The 27023-nt window shown below is 60.2% G+C and overlaps 12 protein-coding genes across 12 annotated transcripts; 7 read left to right on the forward strand and 5 right to left on the reverse strand.

The window, feature by feature from the left end:
* Positions 1-513: 513 nt before the first annotated feature.
* PLICBS_010038 (uncharacterized protein) lies at positions 514-4617 on the forward strand (the record flags this gene model as incomplete). Its single annotated transcript, XM_018327161.2, has 5 exons — positions 514-3467; positions 3674-3730; positions 3783-3934; positions 3984-4428; positions 4509-4617. The coding sequence occupies 5 exons, from the start codon at positions 514-516 to the stop codon at positions 4615-4617; spliced, it is 3717 nt and encodes a 1238-aa protein (XP_018174192.1).
* Positions 4618-4787: 170 nt separating this feature from the next.
* PLICBS_010039 (uncharacterized protein) lies at positions 4788-5493 on the reverse strand (the record flags this gene model as incomplete). Its single annotated transcript, XM_018327160.2, has 2 exons — positions 4788-5041; positions 5103-5493. The coding sequence occupies 2 exons, from the start codon at positions 5491-5493 to the stop codon at positions 4788-4790; spliced, it is 645 nt and encodes a 214-aa protein (XP_018174191.2).
* Positions 5494-6231: 738 nt separating this feature from the next.
* Positions 6232-6940, reverse strand: PLICBS_010040 (uncharacterized protein; the record flags this gene model as incomplete). The annotated part of the gene is made up of 2 exons (XM_018327159.2): positions 6232-6830; positions 6880-6940. 2 exons carry the CDS (start codon positions 6938-6940, stop codon positions 6232-6234), a joined length of 660 nt encoding a protein of 219 aa, XP_018174190.2.
* Positions 6941-7840: 900 nt separating this feature from the next.
* PLICBS_010041 (uncharacterized protein) lies at positions 7841-8853 on the reverse strand (the record flags this gene model as incomplete). The annotated part of the gene is made up of 5 exons (XM_018327158.2): positions 7841-7881; positions 7925-8143; positions 8190-8262; positions 8311-8552; positions 8598-8853. The coding sequence occupies 5 exons, from the start codon at positions 8851-8853 to the stop codon at positions 7841-7843; spliced, it is 831 nt and encodes a 276-aa protein (XP_018174189.2).
* Positions 8854-9384: 531 nt separating this feature from the next.
* On the forward strand, positions 9385-10342 carry PLICBS_010042 (uncharacterized protein; the record flags this gene model as incomplete). Its single annotated transcript, XM_018327157.2, has 4 exons — positions 9385-9676; positions 9723-9814; positions 9868-10221; positions 10274-10342. The coding sequence occupies 4 exons, from the start codon at positions 9385-9387 to the stop codon at positions 10340-10342; spliced, it is 807 nt and encodes a 268-aa protein (XP_018174188.2).
* Positions 10343-10620: 278 nt separating this feature from the next.
* Positions 10621-11412, reverse strand: PLICBS_010043 (uncharacterized protein; the record flags this gene model as incomplete). Its single annotated transcript, XM_065601782.1, has 2 exons — positions 10621-11321; positions 11346-11412. 2 exons carry the CDS (start codon positions 11410-11412, stop codon positions 10621-10623), a joined length of 768 nt encoding a protein of 255 aa, XP_065457854.1.
* A 291-nt stretch (positions 11413-11703) lies between these two features.
* On the forward strand, positions 11704-12482 carry PLICBS_010044 (uncharacterized protein; the record flags this gene model as incomplete). The annotated part of the gene is made up of 2 exons (XM_018327155.2): positions 11704-11719; positions 11767-12482. 2 exons carry the CDS (start codon positions 11704-11706, stop codon positions 12480-12482), a joined length of 732 nt encoding a protein of 243 aa, XP_018174186.2.
* A 1119-nt stretch (positions 12483-13601) lies between these two features.
* PLICBS_010045 (uncharacterized protein) lies at positions 13602-14399 on the forward strand (the record flags this gene model as incomplete). Its single annotated transcript, XM_018327154.2, has 1 exon — positions 13602-14399. One exon carries the CDS (start codon positions 13602-13604, stop codon positions 14397-14399), a length of 798 nt encoding a protein of 265 aa, XP_018174185.1.
* A 1145-nt stretch (positions 14400-15544) lies between these two features.
* PLICBS_010046 (uncharacterized protein) lies at positions 15545-20362 on the forward strand (the record flags this gene model as incomplete). Its single annotated transcript, XM_018327153.2, has 11 exons — positions 15545-15787; positions 15866-16904; positions 16955-18055; positions 18101-18430; positions 18479-18590; positions 18637-18708; positions 18754-18869; positions 18914-19339; positions 19392-19584; positions 19631-19711; positions 19762-20362. 11 exons carry the CDS (start codon positions 15545-15547, stop codon positions 20360-20362), a joined length of 4314 nt encoding a protein of 1437 aa, XP_018174184.2.
* Positions 20363-20508: 146 nt separating this feature from the next.
* PLICBS_010047 (uncharacterized protein) lies at positions 20509-22039 on the reverse strand (the record flags this gene model as incomplete). Its single annotated transcript, XM_018327152.2, has 7 exons — positions 20509-20732; positions 20779-21001; positions 21050-21092; positions 21139-21175; positions 21228-21488; positions 21560-21650; positions 21740-22039. The coding sequence occupies 7 exons, from the start codon at positions 22037-22039 to the stop codon at positions 20509-20511; spliced, it is 1179 nt and encodes a 392-aa protein (XP_018174183.2).
* A 1294-nt stretch (positions 22040-23333) lies between these two features.
* PLICBS_010048 (uncharacterized protein) lies at positions 23334-25001 on the forward strand (the record flags this gene model as incomplete). Its single annotated transcript, XM_018327151.2, has 4 exons — positions 23334-23990; positions 24046-24175; positions 24228-24279; positions 24359-25001. The coding sequence occupies 4 exons, from the start codon at positions 23334-23336 to the stop codon at positions 24999-25001; spliced, it is 1482 nt and encodes a 493-aa protein (XP_018174182.2).
* A 237-nt stretch (positions 25002-25238) lies between these two features.
* On the forward strand, positions 25239-26945 carry PLICBS_010049 (uncharacterized protein; the record flags this gene model as incomplete). The annotated part of the gene is made up of 4 exons (XM_018327150.2): positions 25239-25922; positions 25970-26367; positions 26419-26612; positions 26662-26945. 4 exons carry the CDS (start codon positions 25239-25241, stop codon positions 26943-26945), a joined length of 1560 nt encoding a protein of 519 aa, XP_018174181.2.
* Between the last annotated feature and the right edge of the window lie 78 nt (positions 26946-27023).

Raw genomic sequence — 27023 nt, forward strand, 5'->3', positions numbered from 1 at the left:
AGTCACTCACTGCGAAACGCTTTCCATGGCTTCGGCCCTCTCTGCTCCCTTTTCAACTCACCACTTCACAAAACGCACCTGCACTCCTCCTGCACTCCTGCCGCACTGCACCTGACTCAGCTCTCATCAAGCGCTTCACAACCTGCGCCGCATCCAAAGACGGCTCGGATCTGTCTTGACGCTCCCCAAAGTCGGCATCGTCACCGCGCCGCAGGCATCATACGTTGTGGAGCTTACAGCTACCGGGTTGGGCGCCTCCCAAATAACTGACACCAAGCGTTTGGGACCACCCGAGTGGCCAGCGCGCGGACCCACTTGGATGACTCAGCGGAGCCTCCCTCCTCACTTCGTTCACGCACCTTCACGACTTCGGCCTCGCATCAAGCCGCCTCGAGCCCGCCGCCAACTCTTATCCGGCGCGGCATATCGACACAGTACATCGCGCGCGGGTCGACACATGTGACGGCGCAGCTTGGAACGCGCTGCAGCGGAGGCCGACGCCAGCGACACACCATGGCGGAAGCGAACGGCGCCTCGCCTCGTGCCGAGGACTGGAAGGCGCAGGATGCGGCCGACGAGCGCGAGATCGCGAAGCTGCTGGGACAGAGCCAGGAGGGCGGCGCCGACGGACTCGCCCTCGACGACACGCCCTTTGACCAGTCGGGCAAGGCGGACGATGCGCAAGACTTTGAGGACATCAGCGACGACGACCTGCCCGACGAAGAGCCCAGCGGGGGCACGTCCTTTGAGTTGCCAGGCCTGACGGACGACGGCGGCACTAGCAACGATGCCGACGACCTGTTCGGTGAAGGGCCATCCTCCCCTGATCCGGTGCTCGGTCCGTCGTCGCCCGCGCCGCAGGTTCGAGACGACACTGACGAGGCTCACCCGACCGACGATGGGTTCATCAACTTTGACCCCGACCCGCACCTGAACGGGTCCGCGAACCAAGATCCGGATATCCCCGCGGCAGCCGAGTCTGCGCAGGACATCCTCAAGGCGGCATGGCCGGCGTACAAAAAGGGACACATTTTGGTCTGGAGCGATCTGCTGCCGCCCAAGCGCGCCGTGTGGAAGGAAAAGAAGCCGGCCAAGAAGCCCAAGCACCTGGTGACGAGCAAGCAGTCGCTCGAAATGTTCGGCGACCAAGAGAAGCAGTTTCGCATCCCGGGCGCCGCGTCCGGCAAGCCGCGTCCGCACGACGCCCAGGTCGCCGGCGTCGTGCTCTGCGACAAAGAAAACGCCACCAGCGAGACGGTGGCGCAGTTCGACATCGACCAGGACTCGGACGCCGAGCCGATCCACGGGTTCACGCTGCGAGACATTGAAATGGCCTGCGAGGACTGGAACGCCCGCATCGTCGACATCGAGGCCGATTTCCGGTCGCGGCAGGCGGCCGAGAAGGAGCTTCAATCGCGCAAGAGGCAGGCAGAGCAGGACGACGAGTGGGACGCCGAGTTTCTCATGGATGCGGACGAGCCGCGGCCGAAGAGGCGGCGCAGTGTTGAGCCGGGGCTGCCGGACATTCCCCGCTACACGGCACCGTCGTTTGACGACTTCGAGGACGCTACCCAGCGCGGGTCGAAGCGCGTGTACCTCGACATGTCGGATCCATACCTCCTCCTCGAGACGGACCTACAGCACCCGTCCAAGCGCGCGCGCCTCGACGCGTCCAAGATGCGCGCAAAGGGGCGCAGGGACCTATCTTCACGCTTCAACCTGTCCAACGACGACGCGTACGAGCTGCTCAAGGAGAACCACCAGAGCAAGGTGCGCGCGACGCTGGGCAACATCTCGGTCGACCACAGCATGCCCGCCATCAAGCTCACCTGGCCCTACTACAAGGTCAAGCTGGCCGGCACGACCGACGAGTACCACCGCCCGCGCTTCCGCTACAAGAAGTTTGCGGGCCACGCCATCAAGTTCGACAAGCCGCAGCATTTCAAGCGCAAGCAGATGAAGGGCAAGGCGCACGAGGTGTTTGTGCAGTCCAAGGACCTCAGCATGGGCGACAACTCGACGGCCGTGCTGTTCGAGTACTGCGAGCCGCGGCCGCGCGTGCTCAACAACTTTGGCATGGGCAGCAAGCTCATCAACTACTACCGCCGCAAGGACAGCGCCAACGAGGAAGACCAGCTCCCTAAGCGCGAGCTGGGCGAGTACCGCATGCTTCTGCCCGAGGACCGGTCACCGTTTGCGCTGTTCGGCACCGTCGACGCGGGCGAGACGGTCCCGACGCTGCACAACGAGATGTATCGGGCGCCAGTCTTTAGGCACACGCCGCGGAACTCGGACTTCCTCGTGGTCCGCAGCACGACGGGCGTCGAGGGCTCGAGGTGGTACCTGCGCCGGGTCGATCACCTGCACGTCGTCGGCCAGCAGTTTCCCTCGGTCGAGGTCCCCGGCCCGCACAGCCGCAAGGTGACGACGGCGTCCAAGAACAGAATGAAGATGTTGGCGTTCCGCATGATTCGCCATAGTAAGACGGACAACTGCCAGCTCTCCGACATCACCAAGCACATTGCCGACTCGACCGACACGCAGAACCGGCAGAAGCTCAAAGAATTCCTCCAGTACGACAGGGAGAGCGGCGAAAAGGGCATGTGGCGGCTGCGGCCTGGCGAAGTGGTGCCCGACGAGGCGGGGACACGTGCCATGATCAAGCCTGAAGAGGTCAGCCTGCTCGACTCGATGCAGCTCGGCATCAAGGAGCTCGAGGACGCCGGCTACGACCCCCGAAACGCACAGATTGACGAAGACGGGCAGGCTGACGCGGAAGGCGAGGACGGCGAGGCGGCGGATGGCGTCGACGACGAAGCCAGCAAAATCACCAAGACGACGGCGACCAAGAAGCCGCAGGAGAAGCAGGAAGAGACGCTCGCCGACAAGATGGCACCGTGGAAGACGACCAAGGCCTTTATCGACGCCTGCCAGGGCAAGGCCATGCTGCAGCTGCACGGAGAAGGCGACCCGACGGGTCACGGACTGGGGTTCAGTTTCATCCGGACGTCCATGAAGGGCGGATACATTGAGGCTGTCCAGGGCCCGCTGGCCACTTCGGCTGACGCCATGGAGCGTGAGAAGCGCGCTAATGGCGGGCACGCTTACAACGTCAAGAAGCAGCAGGCCATGTACGAGGGCGGGATCCGGGACATTTGGCAGAAGCAGAAGTCGACGCTCTCCGACACCCAGCAGCACGACGACGGCGACGTGCAGGTCAACGAGGACGAGGACGACCGGTTCAACGTCAACGCCGCAGCCACGCCAGCACACTTTGACGAGGGCGTGAGCCAGATTAGCGGACTGACGACGTCGACCAACCGCCACGGCAAGCGCGCGATCCGCATATCGCGAGAGGTTCGGATGGCCGACGGCACGACGCAGACGCGCATCGAAGTCGTCCACGACCCTGTCGTGATTTCGCAGTACATGAAGCGGCGCACAGAGGCCGACCTGGAACTGCGCGAGTACGTCTACAAAACCACCCGCTCCCCGCACCGATCCCGGCCTGTGCCTCGGGTCTGGAACCGACTGCCGCCCGCGGTCCGAGCGTTGCACAGGGTGCAGTGTCTAGTGAGGCTGTACACGACGCCAAAAGTTTGGCGTGGCCCGGGCTCGGTCGTTGATTTTGTTGGCATCGAGTTGAGGGCACCTGCTTATGTCTATCTTGCAGCATCTACAGCGCACGGCCTACGGGCAATGCCGACCATGACCGCCTTGCAAACCTTAGGTATGTTACGCCGGCCCCGTTGCGGGCCATTGCGGCCGCTGACCCGTCGCAGAATCAAAAAGGAACTCGAGCGGCTCGAAAAGAACAAGGCCAGACGACAGGCCCGAGAGCAACAAAAGGAACTGCACCAGAAAGCAAGCGCCGGGGACGCTGGGTCTCCTGGGCCCGGAGCCGAGAAGATTCCTACAGGGACTACTCGAAAGTGTGCCAATTGCGGACAGGTTGGGCATATCAAGACCAACAAAAAGTATAGTCCCAGAACCCCCTCTGCCTTTCGATTGGTGGCGTGCACTTGAGCCGGACGAAAAGGAAAAGGGAAAAGGAAAGGGCAAGACGGGCCGACGCAAGAAGGAGAATGCGTTTCGGCAAATGCTCCGTCGTGCCGACGAGCAACGCGCTGCCGATGAAAAGGCCAGGCTCGCTCACGCAAAGCAGGTGGCCCTGGAGGCGGAGAGGGCTGCAAAGGCGGCCGCCAAGGCGCAGGCCGAGCGCGAGCGTCTCGAGCGAGACCGCCAGCTCCAGGAGCAGCGCGAGGCGAAGGAGCGGGAGCGCGTGGAGCAGAGGCGCAAGGCGCAGGAAGAACAGGAGCGCAAGCGGCAGCAAGCGCTGCGCGACAGGGCAGAGCGAGCTCGCAAGCGCCAGCAGGAGGAAGAGGAGAAGCAGCGCAAGCGCGCCGAAAAGGAGGCCGCCAGGCCCAAGTACAGCTACGGACGGCTCCGGCTCTAGTGCACGCGGACAGGGACATGGCGTCAGCGAGACATCTGCTAACCGCGTCCAGGTTATGTCCTCTGCTCAACGGCACGATGAAGGCGGACAACGGGGCGGCGGAGCACGGCGGCTTTGGTAACTACAACGCGCCGACGGGCTCTGCAGGGTCGCCGATTTGAGGGGGGAAGTATTGACTTTGTTGCTTCAATGCGCGGCGTTGGGTTGGGACCAGGCAAAAGGGACACCAGACAGACTTGCAAGTATACCCATCGGATTTTAAGCTGACATGAGCGCTGCCCGCCCTTGTGTCGACCGTTTGTGTCCTTGGGTGATTCAACAGCACAAGACTTCAAGTTCGCGACTTGGGCGGCCAGGTCATGCCCTCTTCCGTGTAAATGCCCTTTCCGCCGTACTGCCCCATGTCCACGGACCACGTCTCGAGGACACCCCAGCCGAGGTGCTTGTAAAACGCCTGTCCGTCGGGCGACGCCTCGGCGTAGATGGGCAGCTGCCGTCGGGACGCCTCCGCCATGGCCCATTGCATCAGCGCCGAGCCTATACCCCGGCGCCGGTACGCCTTTTTGGTAGCCACGTCGACGAGGTCTGCGCACGTCAGCGGGCCTTCACGTCTTGTCCCCCTCCCACATCCGAGGCATGCACTCACGCAGATACGGCGCATCGCCCATGGCGCGCTTCTTGGCCGCCGACATCTTGGCAAAGTAGTCACGAATGGGCGGCACGTTGTACCCCGACGGCTTGGTGATGGGCTCGACGGGGGCGCGGTTCTCGATGGGCGGGACGTTTTCGTCGTTGAGCTGCGCAAAGGCGACGATCTCGCCCGTGTCGGCGTCGCGCATCGTCTGCACGGCGAGCGGGAACTCGGGGCTGGCGAGGTCCTCGCGCATGCCGGCGGTGAGGTGCGCGAGGCGGGCGGCCGGGTCGATGCCGCCGTAGCAGAGGCGCGTCCAGGGGTCCGGGTCGAGGAAGTCGGCGATGAGGATGGCGGCGAGGGCGGGGGCGTCGTCGACGGTGGCGGGGGACATTTGGAGGGGCATTTTTAGGGGGGGTTTGGGGGAGTGGGAGTGAGTGAGATGGGAGTGGTTGTGGGTGGGAGTGAGTGAGTGGTGTCTGATGCGACTTACACGGCCGCAAGAGGGTCGATTTATATCCTGGTCGCTCCAGCTTCCCGACCTTGAGTCCGTTCCCCTCATGTTCGCTCAGATAGAAGCTGTGACTGTGCCAGAGGCCTGGATGCATGTCTCAGTGTCCCGCGCGGAGACACATGCGTGTGACAGCCGTTGCGCTCCAGCAGTTGAGATATCTGACCCGTTCGGCGCGCACGGCAGCAGGGCGGCACGCCATGTCACCCCGCCCAGGCCGCAGAGACACAAGGCGAGACCCGCATTGCAGTTCCTCAAACATGCGCGACGGGATGCGCTGGTTCATGACACTAGGGCTGCGTTGGAGTTGAGTGTTTCGGGAGTGTGAGGACCGGGCCGGCCCATGTCTGTCGTTCACCCTACACCGGACGGCAGAGACGGCGTTTGCGATGACGGCTGGGTGACTCTGCTTCGCAGGTCCCGTAAGCAACTTAACGAATGTAATTACTATCTCTCCCATTTCATTCAAACCCATAGGCCATCATCTCAGCTACGTCAAGGAGTGTTCTGTCCTAGCTTATCGCTTAGGAACCATCGAGCGTTTACGTCCTGCAGTCCAACCAAACCAATCGGCGAATCCTTCCCACCAAGGATCACCGGTCAAAGCAGGCCTAGTTTCCGTCAAAGTGGCCCTCAAATGTAAGCCTGGTGACGGTCGGGCTCGGCGCCGGACCGCTTGATGTACGCCTGGTGGCGGTCAGGCTCAGCATCGCCGCGCTTGATATACGCCTGGTGGCGATCGGGCTCCGCGTCACCACGCTTAATGTAGGCTTGGTGGCGGTCCGGCTCAGCGTCACCGCGCTTGATGTAAGCCTGATGGCGGTCTGGCTCGGACTCGGACCTCTTGATGTAAGCTTGGTGACGGTCCGGTTCGGCCTCGGAGCGCTTGATGTAGGCCTGATGGCGATCAGGTTCAGCGTCACCACGCTTGATGTAGGCCTGGTGGCGGTCCGGCTCCGCTTCACTGCGCTTGATGTAAGCTTGGTGACGGTCAGGCTCGGCGTCGCCACGCTTGATGTAGGCTTGGTGGCGGTCTGGCTCGGCTCCTGAGCGCTTGATATACGCCTGGTGGCGATCCGGCTCAGCCTCAGACCTCTTGATATACGCCTGATGGCGATCAGGTTCCGCCTCGGAGCGTCCCTTGATGTAGGCCTGGTGGCGATCCGGCTCGGCACCAGAGCGCTTGATGTAGGCCTGGTGGCGGTCGGGCTCTGCCTTTTTGGCGGAGCGGGCTAAAGTCGTCAGCCATGTTCATGAACTAGCACAAACGCCGAGACTTACGCTCGGCAGGGGCGGCAAGAGCCAGCGCCGGGAGGAGAGCAATCAAGACGGAAGCGCGCATTTTGAGTCTAGGGACTGTACTGAGGATAGGTCGTTGAATTACGTGACTGTAGGAACTGATGCTATTGCCTGGTGAGGATCCTGTGTATCCAGGAAAGCAGTGTTTTATAGATAGACTAGAAGGAGTTTCGATCGTGGCCAGCCCCGATGCCCACGGCTCCAGACGGATGCTTGGACGGCAATTTGCGGATGCTTGACGGTTCCGCGTCAACGCTCGTTGCGTCGATCTCACTTAGTGACATTTCCTTGCCGCAACTAGAAAGGATTCGCGGGCGAAGTGCTCCCCTCCTACGTGTCATGCCGTGGCGACTGATCTGTCATCGCACCCTTGCACGAACAAGACATGCAGCGGTCCGTCAGGCAGTCTACCAAACGCTACGACTATGCGCAGCAACCTTTTGCTTTCAGCCATGATCTTCCTCGAGACATGAGCTGGAATGCGGCTTGCAGCTGTGACTGTGACGAGATGCGAGCCGGGCCTATGTCCGAGACAGCTGGTCTGGCGTGACCGGCGGCTGTGAACTCTGACATCGGTCACAAATGACTCCTGCGAAGCTGCAGAATATGTGTGTCTAGTGTTTCAATAGTATGTTGAACGCCAGAGAGCGGTGAGTTTGTGCTGCCGCGAAACAGACTGGAACGGCATGTGATGGGGCTGTGCTTTGGACGTCAACGCAGAGATGCGAGACTGGAAGGGATGAGAGAGTAGCTCGGATGTACGGAAGCTCCAGAACAATCTAGTAGGGCGCTCTGTGTATCAACCCCTATGCACTTTGGATAAACTACATCTTATGCCTTGTAGTCAAGGTATTGAATTGACCAAGCATTGGAACAGAAACATGCAGCAATTTGAGTACCGTATGCTAGCCTAGACCCCCAGAATAACGCCACTTTCCACCCCTTAGACGTCGTTGCCGCTCACAGAATAGTCAAACGGGTCGGCTGTACCTATTAGCTCTGAAGTCAAGAGTTGGAGGTCACTTACGCAGCTCCGGGTGAAAGTTGGGGTGCTTGAGGAGGCTTTCGTCAAACCCGTCAAAGTGGTGCGCCCACGCCCACTCCTCGATGGCGTCCCAGTTTGCGCACTCGTGAACGATGCGGAAATTGGGCCAGGGGCGATGAAAGTTGGGGATCCAGTCAAAGGTCTGGATGACGACGTCTGCGTTGCACATGATGTACTGGCGCAGATTGTCCAGGCAGTGGTCTATAGCGGTCAGCAGATGTGAGGCGACCCGGCGTGTCATGCTCACCAATATGCTGGCCGAGATTCTTTTCCTCGGTCATGTTGTAATAGTCTTTGTGGAGATAGCGCCGGACGTATCTCTGGAAAGGAGTCACCGAGTGTAAGCGCGAGGGGGCCAGTAAACTCACAAGGCAATGCAGCTGGTGATACACGTCCAGGCCGGCCATGTAGCCGGATCCGTCCAGCAACGGCACCGAGGTGCGGTTGATCCTGTCCAAGGTCTCCTTGCTCACCCTAATCGACGTGGGCCCGAGGAGCTTGTTCCACGCCTCGTCGAGCTCGGGCCTCGGGGGGCCTTTGAATGAGTTGGATGCCTCAATCTGGCTTTCAAACAGCCGTGGCTCCCACTTGATGGCCTCCCACGCCGGGCCTACGCTCATTAGCACGGTCACGTCTCCCAGAGCCGTTCACATACTGTAAGCGAGCAAGCCGCTCTTGCGTCTGCCTGAGGGTTTCCAGCCTTGGTAGTCCCAAAAGGCAAAGAACAGCGTGGTGTAAAAGGCGGCAAGGCACAGGTGCAGGATCAGTGGAGTTGTGACGGATGCGCTGCGCCATCGTCTCTTGAGCGGAAACTTGGTAAGGGACGACTTTTCGACAGACAGCCTGTCTGGCGAGCTGCCATGGCCGAGAAGCGTGTCAGAGTCGGACGAGGAGTCAATTGACCGAGGCATCGTGATAGAGTGCGGAAAGGAGTTGTGTGAAGCTTGGGGTTTCGATGAAATCCTGAGGATGGCCCGGGGACCGCCAGATACCCATCAAAGCCAACATCTCGCCGTCCGTACTCAACTCAGACGACGATGCCCACCGGTGCGATCGTCAAGGCGGTTCCATATCACGGAGGTCAAGTCCCGGCGTTGCATTGATTCCATCATGTGGCGTCCCGCAGCACATGCATGTCTCGCCTCGACTTCCCCGCCGCACCAAGTGAGCCCTCATACGCAGGTCTCGACCAGGGTGCCGTTTTGGACACAACAGTGCCGGTGGCGTAGCTGAGCCGATGGCGAGATCGTTTGCGTCCTGATTGAGCAACTTCAGTCATGCGATTAGAGAGGAGTTGCACGTGTGACGATGATGCCGCGAGCGGCGTAGCAGTGATGCCTGGCTCTGCGTATAGGAAATAGTCTTGATGTCCTCGAGGAGTGAAGTCTGTCTGTAACGTCAGCCACCATATCCTGTTGTAACGACCACCAAAATTATCTGTCATGGGCTACTCGAACATGAGGAACATCTTTGCCAACAACGTCAAGTTTGGCCAGTCGCCGACAAGGTATTCGAGGGTCAAGTCCGAAGACCCTCTCGACCCCGAGATGCCAGACACTCTTCGCCGCGGCTCCGTCCGTCGCAGCCGAGAGGCTTGGAAGTCTCCGTTGCTTGTGCTGGCGTACGCGGTGCTCACATCCACCATCACTTGCCTCGTGATGTGGACCTTCCCGCCCAACTGCCAGCGCGGCGCGGGCGGCGAGGGGCCTCTCTTGAAGACGCCAGTGCCCGAATGTAAGCGAAACACGACTCTGCAAAGAGACAAGGCTAATCAGTACAGTTCCCAAGGAGATTCGCATGTTTGAGCTTAACACGATGTATGCGGACCCGCCGACGCCAGAAAACAACCAGGCGTGGAACGACCTCTTGCCTGTAAGTCAAACTGCACTCCAGACCTACTGCACCGCCAAGACTGAGTCGCCTAGTTTGGCCGCGGCTACGTGTTTGTGGAAAACGCCGCCGAGTACGGCCTCGAGCCCGGCATCGAGACCGAGTACGGCGAAATCTACTCCGTAGCGCTGTACCACCAGATGCACTGCCTGGGCCTGGTCCGCCGCAACTTCTGGCGGCTTATAGATGGTATCCTCAACAACAGGCCCGGAGTTGTTGATGAGGCGCGTGCGGAGGTGCAGGACTCGCACACGGGGCACTGCTTCGACTACTTCCGGCAGAGCTTCGAGTGCTCGGCCGACATGACGCTCGAGTGGCCCAGGACCGAAAAGGACGGCCGGAGGTACCAGGTAGATGGCGGCAACATTCCTCATGTCTGTGCCAGCAAGGTGAGTCCAGTCGTGTCGACCTATCAACCGCATTGCCTCTAACAGCTAGCAGAAAGCGCTCAAGGATTACATGGACTTTGCCCACTTTAACAACTCTCACAACAACGACATTGCAGCGTAGGTGCGTGCTGTGAGGGTCTTGAGGAAGTGACAGTGGCGGGGGCGGAGGATGAGGGCGAGGTGCAGAGCAAGGGATAGACAGACACAGTCGTACAGTGAAATTCAAACTGCACATGGTTCATTGAATGCACAAGATTGTATCAGCGTGTGACGAAACTCCAATCCAGGTCACTGGAGGCATCAAGCCAAACGAATTTTGGGCCAAATGTGTTGTGTTTCGAAGCCTATCTAAGCTCCAGACCATGTCACCGCACTCACTCCCCAACAATGCCTCATCGGTCAGAATTCTGCTCTACACTCTGGGTAGCCAACCGTGACCTCAAACCGTGCACCGCCATCAGTCCTCCCATCCTTGAACAGCTCCTCACACTCCATCATGCCATCCCAGCCCGTCGTGTAGGCGTCCACCGCCGTCGAATTGAGCACCGCGCGATGAAGCTTCCTCCACGCAAACACACAGCGGTGGCGCAGATAGGTCTCGCTGACAAACAGAGTCGAGTGCTGCCCCTGCATGACGTTTGCTAGGGACATGGCATCGCTTGTGTCTGGAAGCGTCCAGAAGTGCCAGCGCTCCACAGCAAGGAACTCCTTGGTCAGCTCAAAGTCGTGGCAGGATTCAGGCAGCCAGGCGATGGAGATGGGGTCGAACATGCACCCGCGGTTGCGGGCAGTGATGGCATCATTCCCGCAGTGTCGAAGCTGGGGCGTCTGCTCGGGCGATGCGATCGAAGGAGCGGTAGAGGCGCGATACAGGTCGTAGCCCGCAAACAAGACGCCCAGACAGAGAAGTGAGGCGACTACCTGAAGCAAGCACCGAAACAGCTTTGACCCCTGGTCATGCTCAGAGTCGCCATCTTCTTCGTTGTCACCAGCAGTGTCCAGGAAGGCCTTGGTCTCTTCCATGGCCTCCTCTACAGTGGCATCGCCAACATCTAGGCTAGACCTTGGACTTGAAGGCTCAATTGGAGCCTTGTGGTTTGCTACAACACAGGAGGTCAGCAGACTGAGCAGAGAACTCCCCTGCGATTCAGGATACTTGCCATAACGAAAAGACATGAGCTTGGGATCCATTGCAACGGATAATTGAGTATCAAGGCCAACAGCTTCAGGGCCCCCTTTGGTGATGGCGAGCAAGTCGTGCGGTGTGGGTGTACTTGGGACGTGTGTTCGCCATATCAGGCCAGCCAAAGCCTCTTAGATGCAGTAAGCGGGGTGCTATGCATCTTGTCTTGGACGCACCACTCATACGAACCACGGACCGACTATAGGTATCAAACATCTCAGGCTTCACGTTGCAAGTTGCGGTCACTCAGTCGTTTGCATTTCCATCAGCACGAAAACGAAACCACGCTCGTTGATCAAATGGAGAGCACTATTGGTATGATCGCGACCCGCCAAACAGATTTCTGCTGACCAACGCAGCAGCTTCCTTGAGCCGCTCCTGGCAGCGGATGAACAGAGGCCTGGCATCACGGCCAAAGCTGTTTAGACGGGCCCCAACATCGGCCCCAGCTAGGGAGACGAACACGTTCAGCCTCACCAAGGAGCTCCGCCGCAACGCAGGCATGAGTGCCGCAATCGTGGTTCTATCTATTCTCATCCTGGGCCTCGAGATTGTTGCGCACGCGGGCTTCCCTCACTCTGCTTGGCGCAACGAGAACTCTGGAGCACGACCAAGCCAGCAAGCGGTGGTCTCCCAGGCACTGGCACCTAGCCATTGTGGCTCCTCTGCTGAAGAGGCACGCCGCCTGGGCTGTCTGTTTGACGAGCTCAGTTTTGCGTGGCAGGCGCCGGCGTGCTACGACAAAGAGACCATCGACGAGTTCCAGGCGGCGGGCAGCTGGGAATTCTTCGCCGACGAGTACAGCGCAGAGGCCGTCCCGCATGACCAGCTGGCTTTGACAGAGGAGCCGGTGCACGTCACTTTTCGATTCCACATCGCGCATTGCTTGTTTCTGCGGCGGCAGATGGTCCGACTGCTCCTGCGCGGGGCGGCCATGGACACCCACTTGGGGGCGTACCGGCACACCGTCCATTGCGGCAAGACGATGCTCAACAAGGCGGGGAGGGGCAACGACAGGCACACACGGGCCCCGGTGATCTACCCGGTGTGTAAGCCGCTGCAGGACTGGAAGAGCTGAGGGGGAGAAGTCGAGATGCTGGTGCCTTTGCGTAGCACCTTGGACACAAACTGCGGCTTGGACGTAGGACGTGACAGACGACAGACGATAGACATTATGCTTCAATCCGAAGTCTGCTTTGGAATCATACTGTTAGCATCGCCACGCTTTTTTTTCATGTCTCAGCAGTCCAAATCCGGCCCCAACGGTCATTGCCGCGGCCTTCAGTGATCCTCGATTGGGGGCTGAACATGATTCGGCAATGTTGTACGACAGAGACAGGCATGCGACCTGCCAACTCGTTGCCGGCATGCCGGCAACGCTCACATCCGACAGTGGCAAAGACTGATAAGATCCTCAAAGGGCTTCGTAGCATGCCTTAGTTGCGACACGGGACGTGTCTCGGACGGTGTGTTTCCAGCGCGTGTCTCAGAACATCGAGCAATCAGCTCCCTGCTTGGTGGCTGGGGAGAGTGCAACGTCGGCGCTGCCATGGTGCGTCTCTGCCGAGGAACGAGTTCGGTATGGGCGCGATCTGTGCCACCCCGCACCGGCGGCGGATCGTCCCGTTTAGGTGCCGCCGTGACTGGCGCAGCCGCGAGACTAGTCGTGGCGACGAGGCAACACACAGGTGTGCCACTGCCGACAGGCAACGCTTTGGAAACATGCCGTTTTGGCTGCCGGCTCTCGGAGCTAAACATCTATACGCCGCTCGATCGTCTTGGTGGCCGCGCCGAGATACCCTGTCGCGGACAACGCGGAGGGACGACAACACACAAGACAACCCCGGCGGCGGCACGACAATGTGCCTGTCCGAGCCTAGACTAACGCAGGCCGCAGGGCGATGGAAATGGCGACATGTCGCGAGAAACAGCGCAAGCACGACGGTCGATCAACGGGCTGTATCGCGCAATCGCCGACGGGTGACGACTTTGGCAGAACGAGTCAGAAGGGTCGACCGACTGGCCCCCGACTTCGTTCTGGCCGTTTGCCGGATGAACGACTCGTCCGTCTTCTCTATGCCAAACTTAGTTAAAGGAGGCATTGTGCTGTGTAGGCGCTACTCTTCAACACTCAAACCTTGGTAGGTGTGCTCGTTCACTCTCCTCGACGGAAACTGACCCGCCTAGACATATCGACATGGACAAAGTCAACAAGGACCAGCCACGTCTGCCGGACAAGGAGCAGTACGACAGCCTCTTGTCTGGAACGGACTCGGACTCGGTCGACATGGACGCCATCGGCGGCTGGTCGCGGCGGCGTCGTTGGGGCCGCGCCCCTCTCTTGATCATTCCTGCCGTCCTCCTCTTCTTCGCTGGGGTGACGCTCGTTGCCATTGAGTCGTCCAATGTGTCGAGGATGCACGCCCTCTTCTCGCAGCTGCACCACAAGCTCGACGCCCTCGACAAGCACGTGCAGGCACCGGTGCCAGTGTCGGTGCCGGCCGCGCCCAAGACGGCAGCCGTGCCGACGGGCGACGAGCTGGGCCACTGCGGCTCATCCATCGCCGAGGCGCGGTCGCTCGGCTGCATCTTTGATCCCATGTCGTGGGCGTGGCAGCGGCCCGAGTGCTACCATCCGGAGCTCGTCGCCGACTTCCTCGCGCGCATGGACTGGCGCTTCTATCTGACCAAGCAGGCGTTGCCGTCCGAGGAGGTGCCACGCGAGGCATGGGTCCGGGGCGACTATCTGTCGCTTTACGGGCCGGGCTCGTGGCATACCTTTCACTGCACCTATTCGTGGCGCAAGTTCCACGAAGCCTTCAGAGACAAGAGGCCCATGGACAATGACATCCTTCAGCTCCAGCATACATTGCATTGCGACACCATCTTCCTGCACGACCTGGATCCGAACCTGACTGCGGCGTGCGACACGGCACCTGGAGGCTGCAACACGACCGAGGTCAATGCCGGCTTCAACTCTTGCGGCTGGTACTGAAGATCCATAGTCGGGCACGGATAGACGCTCTGGACAGATGTTGGCTAGGATGTCGTCGGAGGCAGCGCGGGAGGCAGAGGTGGTGGGCTTGAGTGAGGCGGAGGTTTGTCAGACTGAGGCACGCGTTCCAGTAGTTTCGTTCAACAATGCTTTCGGGTGGACCGCTCGCTCGTCGACGATGCCCGGTGTGAATTTGCCATGTCGTGCCAACAGGTCTGCACAATTGCGTGAGTCGCTTGCGAGCTGAGTCCAACGATCTTTTGATCCACAGACTTGCACTGCGCAGGCCCTCAGGATGCCCGTCAGTAGCTAGCGCGTCCCGGCGCAGCCATCAACGACTTTTTGACGCAGGACCAACACGGCAAAAGGCCCGACTCACGGAGCCGGCTGCTGTCGAAGGCGTAGAAGACTTCCAAGCGTTGGACAATGCGGCCATGCAGGTTCACGGATGCGAGGTACGTGCGGCAGGGTAGCCCCGTAGCGTGCCATCTGTGGCCGTTCCGTCTTTGCAGACGGCGCAGCCATGGCCCAGTTGCATGTCCAGTCCATACAGTCGTGGTCGTGGAATCAAAGCTGTCAACAGGGCGAAAGCACAATGCTGGCTGAAGGACAGGACGCCCTATTCAGTTCTAGCCAGGGCTCCCAGAGGGAGTTAGGCGGAGCGGATCAGGCCGGCCGAGTGAGACACAGCTCGGGCAGCAGTCATGCCTGTTCACGGTCAGGTCAGCGGTCAGGCTGATCATCGAGCTCCGGGGTCAGGGCTCGCCGCTCACCATCACCCATCTCCGTCCTTCGCTGGTGCTCGAACGCGGAGCAGGCGTACGGCAGCCCTGGCGGAGGACGACCGAGGCGCACTGGCCACTACGGAGCGGCGTCTGACGCATTCGGCGAGCGGTTGGGTGAATGTTTTGATCGGCACCATTCGCAGGGACGGGATGTGGAAATGAGCGTGTCCCACCGTCTTGTCGCCTGCCAAACGTGGAGACAGCCACCCTGCCTGCGTTTGGCTCAGCACTGGGCTTACATAACATGACTGCGCGCCGCAGAGGCGTCGACGGCGCCGCCCGCCCATCCAGCCAGGCTAAACTCGCCGCTCCACCACCTGAAGAGCCAAGCAAACGCCAAATTCTTGTAAGTCGACGGCCATGTCGTGGCGAGCAGCGGTGACTACCGCGACCCATGGCTGCTCTCCGCGCGCCGACGACCTCTTTGGGCCCGTCGTCGGCCGTCAATGCCGCGGAGGGTTCGACTTGACCCTGTTGTTCGAGCAGGCCGTGCTGTCGATAATCCCGGCGGCAATCATCGTCGTTGCGTTCCCCCTGCGCTTCGCCTACCTCGCCACGGCTCGCCCGAAAACGCTGCTTCGTCCGGCCCGGTTCTGGAAGCTGGTACGAGTCCATTGGCGGCTTCTGATGATGCTGCCTGCAGACTAAGTACAAAGTAATGGGATGCTGATTGGCCTGCAGCTCGCCGCGTGCGTCTTCCTCCTCCTCCAGCTCGCTCTCCTTGTCCTCTGGTCCCACGATGAGGTCAACCGCACGAGGGCGTCGCTACCCCTGGCGGTGCTCAATGTCATTGTGGCCATTCAGCTAGTGGTGCTGTCGTGGATGGAGGACGGCCGGTCGATCCGACCCTCGTCCATGCTGAGCAGCTACCTCGCCATCACCGTCGTCCTCGACATTGCTCAGGCCAGGACACTATGGCTCCGACGCCTGAACACGCCCATTGCCGCCGTCTTTACCGCCACAGTTGCTGTCAAGGCCGTCATGCTGCTCCTCGAGAGCCGCAAAAAGACGAGATACCTCAAGCAAGCCCATGCCGACCTGCCCCCCGAGGCGACCAGCGGCATCATCAACCGCAGCTTCCTCTGGTGGCTCAACGACCTGTTTCGCCGCGGCCTCCATACCGACCTTACCCTCGACGATCTGTACCCCCTGGACGACGAGCTTGCTTCCGGTCCGCTGAGCACCAAAATTCAACAGGCCTGGTCGCAGCGTCGCAAGCCCGAGCGCCGCTTCGAGTTTCCCCTGGCGGCCTGGAGGGCCATGCGCTGGCACATCTTGTCTGCCATAATCCCTCGTCTCTTCCTGATTGCGTTTACATTTGCACAGCCCTTTTTGATTTCTCGTGTCCTCAACCTCCTGTCCGAGCCCGACAGCCAGCCTGCCCGCAACGTAGGCTACTCACTGATCCTCGCGGCGACCTTCATCTACATGGGGTTGACGCTGTCCACACTCTACTACAACCACAGCGTCTACCGATTCATGACCATGTTCCGTGGCGCCAGCGTGGCGCTGATCTTCAACCACATGCTCACGCTTCCGCTTGGCGAGTACGACGACTCGGCCGTCGTGACCCTGATGAGCACAGACGTGGACCGCATTGTCCTGTGTCTCATCAGTCTAAATGAAATTTGGGCGCGCGTCATCGAGGTCGCTGTGGGAATCGTGCTCCTGGCTCGGCAGCTCGGCTGGGTCTGCCTCGTGCCGCTCTTTGTCGTCGTCGGTAAGTGCCTCACCCTTGGACGTTTCTTGTAGCCAAAGCTGACCATGCAGTGTCCTTTTTCGGAAGCGCGGAAATCTCGAGGACCATTGGCGCGCGCCAAAGGGTTTGGATAGACGCTGTGCAGCAACGCATCACCATCACCGCCTCGATGCTGGCCGAGATGAGGAGCGTCAAGATGATGGGTCTGAGCCCTGTGTTGTCTGCCATCGTCCAGGATCAGCGAGTCCAGGAGACGCGGCGCATGGCGGCGGCCAGATGGAGCATCGTCTGGCAAAACGTCGTACAGAACCTGCCCTGGGCGGTGGCCCCGTCGCTCACATTCATCATCTACGTCGCGCAAGCCACGGCACGGGGCAAGTCCTCCATCGACGTCACCCAGGCCTTTACCGCCTTGTCCATCATTACCTTGCTCACGGACCCTGCCTCCAAGCTCCTGAGCGCCATACCCTCTACCGCTGCCAGCCTGGGGTGCTTTGACCGGATCCAGGAGTTCCTCGTGGCCCGTCCGAGAACCGATCCGCGCTTCGCTGCATCGCCGTCGAGAACGGCACAGGGCCAAGATGCCGCGGCGATTTCGATGCAAAACATGTCACTCCGCCCCGTTGCGACTGCCGAGCCGATCTTGTCGGACGTCAGCTTCGCCATCCCACGCGGATCCCTGGCCATGGTCATCGGCCCCGTCGGGTCTGGCAAGACAACTCTGCTCAAAGGACTGCTCGGCGAGGTCAAGGACCAGAACGGCGGCTCCGTCACGGTCGCGAGCAAGCAGATTGCGCTGTGCGTTCAAGTGCCTTGGCTACCCAACACGACAATCCGTGAGGCCATCTCGGGCTACGTGGAGGAGGGGCAAAACGTCGATCAGGCGTGGTACCAGAGATGCTTGCACGCTTGCGCGCTTGACTACGATCTTGATCGTCTTGCAGACGGCGAAGAAACCCGTGTCGGCAGTGCGAGCACGGTCCTGAGCGGCGGCCAGAGGGCGCGAATCGCTCTGGCTCGCGCCGTCTATGCCCGGACCGACATTATGCTGCTCGACGACGTGCTGGGCGCCCTGGACACCAACACGCAGGCCACCATCATGTCTCGCCTGTTTGGCGACGAGGGCTTGCTGAAAAAGCGCAACGTGACTGTGGTGCTCGCGACGCACGCCAGTGAGTGGCCCCGTCTCTATCGCCTGCCGTGCTAACTCGTAGCAGCCGAATTCCTCAAGTATGCCGACAAGGTCTTGATTGTTTCCGATGGAAAGGTCAGGGACGGCGGCAAGGGCGAGAACGCAATCCCCAAGGAGCTGGTTGATGCTCTCAAGGCAACTTCCAGCCCGTCGGTGTCCGAGGAGGTCGAGCACAAAGAGCCCGATGCCAAAGACAAGGCGGATGAAATCTCGAAAGCCAATCGACTGAGTGACATGAGCAGATCGGCCGGCGACTTGGACGTGTATCGCTACTACTTCAAGTCTGTCGGCTGGCCCAAGACGGCCCTCTTTGTCGGATTTGTCATTGTCGACGTGTTTTGCAGCAGCTTCAGCAGTGAGTGTGCCCGCTGTGACTGACCGATTGTGTGGCTGACAGCAGCAGCCATCTGGTTGAAGTGGTGGGCCGAGGTCGATGGTGGCCAAATCGCACTCTACATGAGCGTCTATGTCGCCCTGGCGTTCCTGACGTCCGTGGGAACCGGCGGATACGTCTGGTAGGTGTCCCTCGCATGTGTGAAAGACAAAAGCTCACTCGCGCAGGTCCATACTCATTCTCATCTCTCCGTACACTGCACGGAAGTTGCACGCAGTCCTGCTCCGAGTCGTCATGAGGTACGTATAGGTCCGTCTGCGCCGGTGCTTCTCTGACACGCCCAGGGCGCCTCAATCGTTCTTCTCGGCCACGGACAGCGGGTCGATTCTGAACCGATTCAGCCAAGACATGACCATCATCGAGGGACAGCTGCCGATTGGCATACTCGTCGCCGTCTCCAGTATGTAGCCCCCAGCGAGCCATGTACACAGCTAACGCAGGCAGATCTGTTCTCGTCACTTGCGGCGGCGGCTCTGGTCACGACCGGTTCCGTCTACATGGCTGTAAGCGTCCCGTTCCTCGTCTTCACCATCTGGGCGCTCCAGCACGTATACCTTCGGACCTCGCGACAGCTGCGTCTGCTGGACCTCGAAAGCAAGAGTCCGCTGTATTCCCACTTTTTGGAAACCGTCGGTGGTCTTTCCACCATTCGCGCGTTTGGATGGCAATCGCGGTTCAAGGCCAAGAACGAGAGGCTGCTGGACGACTCTCAGCGGCCGCACTACCTGCTGTACTGCAGCCAGCGGTGGCTCAACCTTGTGTTGGATCTCATCGTTGGCGCGCAGGCTGTCCTCGTCATAGGCCTCGCTGTTGGGCTTCGACGCTCCACCAGCCCGGGCCTCCTCGGTGTCTCCCTGAACAGCATATTGTGTAAGTACATCCAATGCGCCTGATTGCTACACCGCGGCTCACAAGTTGGCAGCCTTTAGCGGCGCTCTTTCGTCCCTCGTATCGGGCTGGACGATGCTTGAAACCTCGCTCGGCTCGATTGCGAGGTTGATGAGCTTCGAGGCCACGGTCAAGCCAGAGGACCGGAGCGGCGAGACGTACCAGCCGCCGCCTAGCTGGCCGGAGCGCGGCGCCATTGAGTTTCGCCAAGTGACGGCCGTCCACAGGTAAGTGTCATGGTGAAGGGAATAGGGCTGTGCTAACGATCCTCAGTCCTGGGGCCGTGGGCATCCGCGAGATTAGCCTGCAGATCAAACCGGGCCAGAAGGTCGGCATTTGCGGGCGCACAGGAAGGTTAGTCGAGGCAACCAACGACCTGGCCATAGTAGCTGACAAGGGTACAGCGGCAAGAGTTCACTCGTGGCTACTCTTGTGAGACTTCTGGAGATGGACTCTGGTTCGATATTCATCGACGGCGTCGACATTGCCACTGTGCCGCGGGAGACGATTCGCGAGCGACTCGTCAGTCTCCCGCAGGACCCCTTGGTCCTCAACGGCAGCGTGCGCCTCAACGTGGACCCGGAAGAGCGAAGCACCGAGGAGGCGGTGGCGACGGCACTGCACCGCGTGGGGCTCGGGGACCTGGCACAGTCGCGAGGCATCATGGCCGACATCACGGCGACATCGCTGTCGCGGGGCCAACAGCAGCTGCTCGCACTAGCACGGGCAGTCGTCAAGAAGCAAGCCTGCGGCAGCACCATCCTGTTGCTCGACGAGGCGACAAGCAACGTCGACGCCGAGACGGACGCAGTGCTGCAGCGCGTTCTGCGTGAGGACTTTTCCGGGTGCACGAGGGTGGCAGTGGCGCACCGCATCGACACGATCATGGACTCAGACGTGATTGTGGTCATGGACTCGGGGCGCATCGTGGAGGTTGGCGCGCCAGCAGACCTGCTGCGCAATGAGGAGGGGTGGTTCTCCCAGTTGGTCAAATCCAAGGAGTAGTAGAGTGTTGTACGATATAGTCAAGACACGTTCTGAATTTACATTACACTGTGAACTGTTTTGTTTTGTCTATGAAGCAGGCCTCTAACGTAGTAACGGGGTGTACGTGGAGCGCTTGGGCTCTGCAGCACATTTACGTACACAGTTCATGGGGTTTGCGAAGCATTACCCTTTACAGGAGACCCGACCATGAGGTCTAGCAAAGAAATGACAACCTCGGCAGCAGCTAATGCGGTGGTCTGGCTCGCCGTGTCGTAGACGGGCGCGACTTCGACGACGTCGGCGCCGACAATATCGAGGCCCTCGAGCCCTTGCAGGATAGTGAGCAGCTCCCTCGTCGACCAACCACCCGGTTCGGGGGTGCCGGTTGCTAAACAGTCAGCCACGTCAAGCACGGCTCAAGGCGAAGAGCTTACCCGGAGCAAAGGCGGGGTCCAAGACGTCAATGTCCACCGTCACGTAGACGCGGCTGTCGCCGACGCGCTGGCGGATCTTGTCGACCACGCCGCGGATCCCGATGGTGTCGACCTCGCGGGCGTTGACGGTGGCGAAGCCGACGCGGCGGTCGTTTGTGATGTCTCTGTGGAAGTAGTGCGGTGCGCGGATGCCAGCGTGGATGGAGGTGTCGAGGATGAGACCCTGCTGTCGGTTCAGCTTCATGCGTCAGGGGCTGGGCGGATGAGGTACCTCTTCGTGGGCAAAGTACAGAAACGTGCCGTGGTCCAGCTTTCTGCGTTTCGTCAGTCGATGCTTTCAGGTCTCGGGCATGTCCTTACGCGTATTCCGAGACTGCGCCCTCGGTATCCCAGGTATCTGATGCGTAGTCAGCTCACAGTAGTCGCGTGTGAAAGGCAGGCCGGCTCACCAATGTGGCTGTCAAAGTGCACGACCGACACCTTGCCCCATCTCTTGTGCACAGCCCTCAGCGCAGACAGCGTCGTGCTGTGGTCGCCCCCCAGCATGAGCACGCGCGGCGCGGCGGTGCGGTTGGGGTTCGCCGCGGGCCGCAGGGAGACGAGGTCGTGCGCGCGGTCCAGCGTCCGGAAGGCGACGAGCTTGTCGAGGGGCGAGAGGCGCGGGTCGCCGCAGTCGACGACGCGGGCCCAGTCGCGCAACGGGTCGCGTCCTACACTCGCCACGGCTTGGTGAGTAGTTGAGGGGCCAGAGAGGAGCGGGCAGGGGGACAGGTTGACGGACCGGTGAAGATGCTGTAGCCGTAGGACTTGCTCTCGCTGGCGGAGCGGATGCTCGAGGGGCCGAACCGCGCGCCGGGCCGGCCGGTGACGGCCTGCGTGCTGTTAGTATGCCCAACGACACATTGAGGGGTGACTATGCTCCCAGAGTTCTCAGTGCGGCAGCCCTGTAAGTCGGACTCACAATGTCAGAAGGAGCGCCGAGGATGGCAATGTCATATCTACTGCTATTGTCCCCCTTTTCTTCTTTCGCGAAGCAGTTGACGTACGGGACATGGCCAAAGGTCGTGAATCTCTGGACCCGGCGCGCCAGCATGTCGTCGTCGATGTGCTCCATGAATGCCGCCTCTGGGCTGGCCATTGACGCCAGAGGGTGCTTTAGACGGTGCTGGCCTTCATCGTTGCCGTCCTTTGCCTTGGCCACGACCGAGGCACTCCAGTGGGTTGATAGCCCTAGAAGGGATAGAATAGAGCCGCGTCGCATGTTGATAGCTTAGGGGTGAGTGGTTGATGGGTTGCGGGTGATGGATTCTGACCTGTCTACATGGCGAGCCGGCCGCCGTCGTCACATATACACATGCAGAGCACCACGGTTCCTGATTCCACATCAGTGACCGTGCGAGACTGAGCTCCCCAATGCCGATGCAATACCCCATGGCTGGCTGAGGCAGCCGTGTCTCGGAGCGCGGCCGAAACAGGATGGCTGCAGCCGCAGATGCAGATGTGCCGGCCAGATCAACACTGTCTCACACATGCAGTCGGGGGTGGTTCCCGCGGGCGAGGCGCGGAGACAACTACCGACAACTCAACGCCGCTCGATTGTTGTGTAGATACGTCATTTTGTTGTCGGGTTTGGAAACACGGTGTGCACATGTATCCTTGGTCGTTTCAATGAGGTACGTTGCTAGGGTCAATGTTGTCAGGCGTCGACGTCTTACAGAGTCGCTTCGCCGGCTCTCGTCGCACAACGCTCGTGCGCCAGATTCTTGTGCGACGCTGTTCAAAGTTGCTCCGGAATACAAGTCAGTTCTGCTTGCTTGAGAAGTGTTATAAAGTAGTGCAGCGAGGACTAGCAGTTCCAATTGGCTTGGCTTCGATTCCGTATTAGTCAAATCCGTTGCACCACGCGACACGATTCTCGAGATTATCATGTCTATCGGTAAGGCTTTACCGTCTGTCAAGCAGTCCCTAGATTGCATCGTCCCATCACCTTGCATATACAGCAGAGGCTCGACGTGCTTACATCAATGTGCCCCAATCCAGATCGAGCTGGCTGGGGCCCTGGTACTCCGTTGCCTGCGACGTTCTGGCCACTGCGGGAATTCACGGGAATGGCTTTCCTTGATCCTCAACCTTCGGATCACGGATGCCGGCTTCGTTCCGATGGCTAATTGGGCCCCCTCAAAAACACGAAGCAAAGCATATAAGCCGGCTTACAACTCCCAGCACCCCGCATCGCACCCTGCCGTCGATCGCCATCCGTTAGTGACGTTACACCCGCCTAAGGCGCAGCACCTCGCTCGCAGCACCTGGCGTCAAATATCCGACAAGACCCGTCGGGAGCCCTCTGGCGATATGCCGGCTTCAATGTTGCCTCGACGATCCGACTCCGCGATATACACCTGGGCGGATCAGATATGATTTCGCAATGTAACATCGCGAAGCGGAGAGACCCAGCGTCCACCCCGCTCATGTCGCCATGACTGCATTATAAAAGGTGACCGGACGTCCGTTGAAACGCAAGAACTCCAAGGCAGGGTCCTCGCCATACAGACAAGATGCTTCTCCTGCTCAGCCTCGCCGCCCTCGCGGCCGCCGTCTCCGTGCGAGACGCGGCGGCGTACAAGCCCAAGTTCCGCATCTCGCCCATCGACGGGTCCAAGATTGCGCTGCCCACGCGCGAGCAGCTCGCCTGGCAGGACAAGGAGATTGGCGTGCTGATCCACTACGAGATCGCGACCTACCTCGACATCGACGGGTGCAACAACGTGCCGGACCTGGTGCCGGCCGTGTCCCTGTTCGACCCGACGCTGCTCAACACGGACCAGTGGATGGACTCGATCGTCGCGCTGGGCGCCAAGTACGCGACGCTCGTGGCCAAGCACAACTGCGGCTTCGCGACGTGGCCCAGCAAGGTGCGCTTCCCCACGCGGGACGGTGACCACCGCAAGGCCGGGTACAACTACACCATCGCGGACACGCCGGTGCACGGCACGGACCTGGTCGGCAAGTTTGTCAAGTCGGCGAAGCGCTACGACGTCGGGCACGGCTTCTACTACAGCGTCGTGGTCAACAACTTTCTCAACGTGCAAAACTCGGCCGTCCGCGACACGAAGCTGGCGCCGGGCCAGGTCGGCATCACCAACGAGACGTACAACCAGGTCGTCTTTGACCAGCTGACGGAGCTGTGGACCAATTACGGCACGCTGACCGAGGTATGCATACTGACTGTAGGATCGATGCCTTGGGTCATCGTGCTGACGCTGCTAGATTTGGTTCGATGGCGGGTACAGCTCCGCGCAGATGGGCAAGATCGAGGACCTGCTCCAGGAGCACCAGTCGCAGGCCGTCATCTTTAACGGCTGCCAGGAGAACGGCACATGCGTGTCGGCCAACTCGGGTATGCGAGCGTGTGTTTCGTTGCCCGCCAATTGCATGCTAACAAGACACAGTTCGATGGATTGGCACAGAGATGGGTGAGGCGCCCGAGGAGAACTGGTCCACGTACGTTCCCCTAAGTCCATGACTTGATCGCTACGCCGATATGCACTGCTTCAGACAGCAATGGCTGACCAGCGCACAGCGGCTTGACCAACGACGGCGGCGACTCCAAGAGCCCCTTCTTCTGTCCCGCCGAGTGCGACACCACGCTGCAGACGCAGGACCGCTGGTTCTGGGGCGTCGACCAGCCGCTGCGATCCATCCAGGAGATGATTGACGTCTACCACAAGACGGTCGGGCGCAACTGCGTGCTCGAGCTGGACCTCGCGCCGGACCGCAGCGGCCTCATCCCCGCCAACCAGGCCGCGCGGTACAAGCAGCTCGGCGACTTCATCAAGTCGTGTTACGGCAAGCCCATCGCCGCGAAGCGCTCCAAGCCCGCCGGCAAGGGCGCCTACTCGATCAAGTTTGCGCGCCCGACGGCCATCGACCGGGTGTCGCTCATGGAGGACCAGACCGACGGCCAGGTCATCCGGTCGTACCAGGTGCACGCGCGCATCGTGGACGCCGACGGCGAGGGCGGCGGCGACGACGATAATGTGCCCTGGACGTTGGTGTCCAACGGCACCAGCGTCGGCCACAAGAAGATTGACATCTTTGACAAGCCAGTCACGGTGACGGAGCTGCTCGTCAACTCGACGTTTGTCGACACGCCAAAGTGGCGCTCCGTGACGGCGCACTTGTGCGACGAGCTGACGGCCAAGATGGTGGCCGCGGCAGAGTAGCGTGCATAAGCCGTAGCGTAGGCGAGTTCAATGGGAAGCGTGAGATTGATGTGCACGCGCCGTCGGCGTTGAGGGTGTAAGCCCGCGTCGCGAGTAGTGCTGATCGTATGTGAGCCGCCGCCACGCCGCGATACAACCTAGATTCGCGTGCGGCTGACGACCGGTGACGTTAAATACTCGTCTTGCCCAACTGTGCCATTTTACGGTCCGAGTCGTCAATTGTCAGCTATCGTCACCATGGCGCCCCTGTCGCATGAATTGATCGCGGTTCTAGACGGGCTCTCTGGACCAGACTACGCGAAAATCGTCGGGACACTTCGTCCAAAGATTGTCGAGAATACAGAAGCCCTCGATGCAATCGGAGCCAGGGGCCATGTCAGTCCGCAGGATCGAGTCGCAGCCGTGGCGGACGCAGCAGGAGCCCTATTCGACGGCGTGTCCCGTCCCTCCCAGAACCCAGCAGAGCACCAATCTCTGATGAAAAAGAACTGGTCGACGCTATGCTGGCTCCCTGCTGGATGCATCATCAGACCTCGCACCGTCCCCGAGGTGGCGCTCGCTTTGCGCCTCGTCACGCATTTTCGGACCACCTTTTCGGTCCGTAGCAATGGCCATATTGCCGAGCCAGGCTTCAGCAGCGTCGGCGAGTCGGGCGTGCTGCTTGACTTGGGGCGTCTCAACCGGATCGTGTTGACCGACGACAAGAGCGTCGTGCACGTTGGTCCCGGGGCGACCTGGGACGGGGTATATGAGGCGCTCGAGAAGCACGAGCTCACGGCCGTCGGCGGACGCATCAAGGGCGTGGGCGTCGCGGGCCTGATCCTCGGCGGGGGCATGTCGCACTTCTCCAACGCCTGGGGCATGGCCTGCGACTCTGTGCGCAACTTTGAGGTCCTGCTCGCAGACAGCAGCGTCGTCCAGGTATGATGCGTTCCTCTCGCGGCTTTGTCCAGGATCTAACTAGTCAGGCAAACGCGACCGAAAACGCAGATCTGTTCTGGGCTCTCAAAGGCGGGGGGGCCAACTTTGGCATCGTTACCCGGTTCGATCTGGACACCTACCCAGACTACAAGATATGGGTTTCCGTGCGGACCTTTGCGGCTCAAGAGGTTCCAAAGGTTATGGAGGCGGTGACGACGTACCAGAAAGCCATGGAGAATGACGAAAACTTGGGCTTCAACGCCGTCGGGGTCTCTGGCTTCGTCTCGACGGCGGTGATATACCGCGGCCACTTGGACGAGGCACACCCAGTGTCCAAGGTATTCGACGACATCGAGGCCGTGGCGGCTCCTCCACCGGTAAACACTACGCAGGCCGCTCTTTGCGCGAAGCTGTGCGAAGACTTCAAATTGGATGGAAAGGCCAAGTGAGTGGACCGACCACATAGTTGTGCCATCAGCTAACGACAGCTTCCAAGGCGGCGAGTCGGCACGCTCTCCTTAAAGCCAGACGCGGACGCCTACATTGACTTTTTCAACCTGCTGTGTGAAGCCCACGCCAAGGAGGAATTTCATCTGCAGTTTGTGCTCCAGCCTCTGGGCAAGGCGGCAGTCCATCAGGGGCGACGCCGCGGCGGCAACTGCATGAACATAAGCGAGACCGAACAGACATGTAAGACAAGACCCCTACGCAACCGCAACGAAACTAATGAGATATGCAGGGGCCGTCGTCATGGGCGAGTGGACGGAGCAACGCCACGACGAGGCGGCGCAGTCCGCGGTGGACAAACTCAGGAGTCAGTTTGAGCTTGCTGCCAAGAGTCGCGGACGAGATCTGGACCTTTTATACATGAACGACGCTTGCGCGTACCAGGACCCTCTCGGCTCATACGGCGCAGAAACGGTCGACAAGCTTTGGGCTGTGAGCCGCAAGTATGATTGGAAGGGTGTGTTTCAGGAGTTGCAGAATGATGGGTTCTTGCTTTCCAAGACGGTAGGGCTATGAGCATGTTTTGTCAGGGATTTTGTAGCAAGAAGATTTTGTCATTTCAAATTGCCACCACCAGTTGACCATTACTGGTAC

This window comes from Purpureocillium lilacinum (genome assembly GCF_023168085.1).
Source record: "Purpureocillium lilacinum CBS 284.36 DNA, scaffold_8, whole genome shotgun sequence".
NCBI lineage: Eukaryota > Fungi > Ascomycota > Sordariomycetes > Hypocreales > Ophiocordycipitaceae > Purpureocillium > Purpureocillium lilacinum.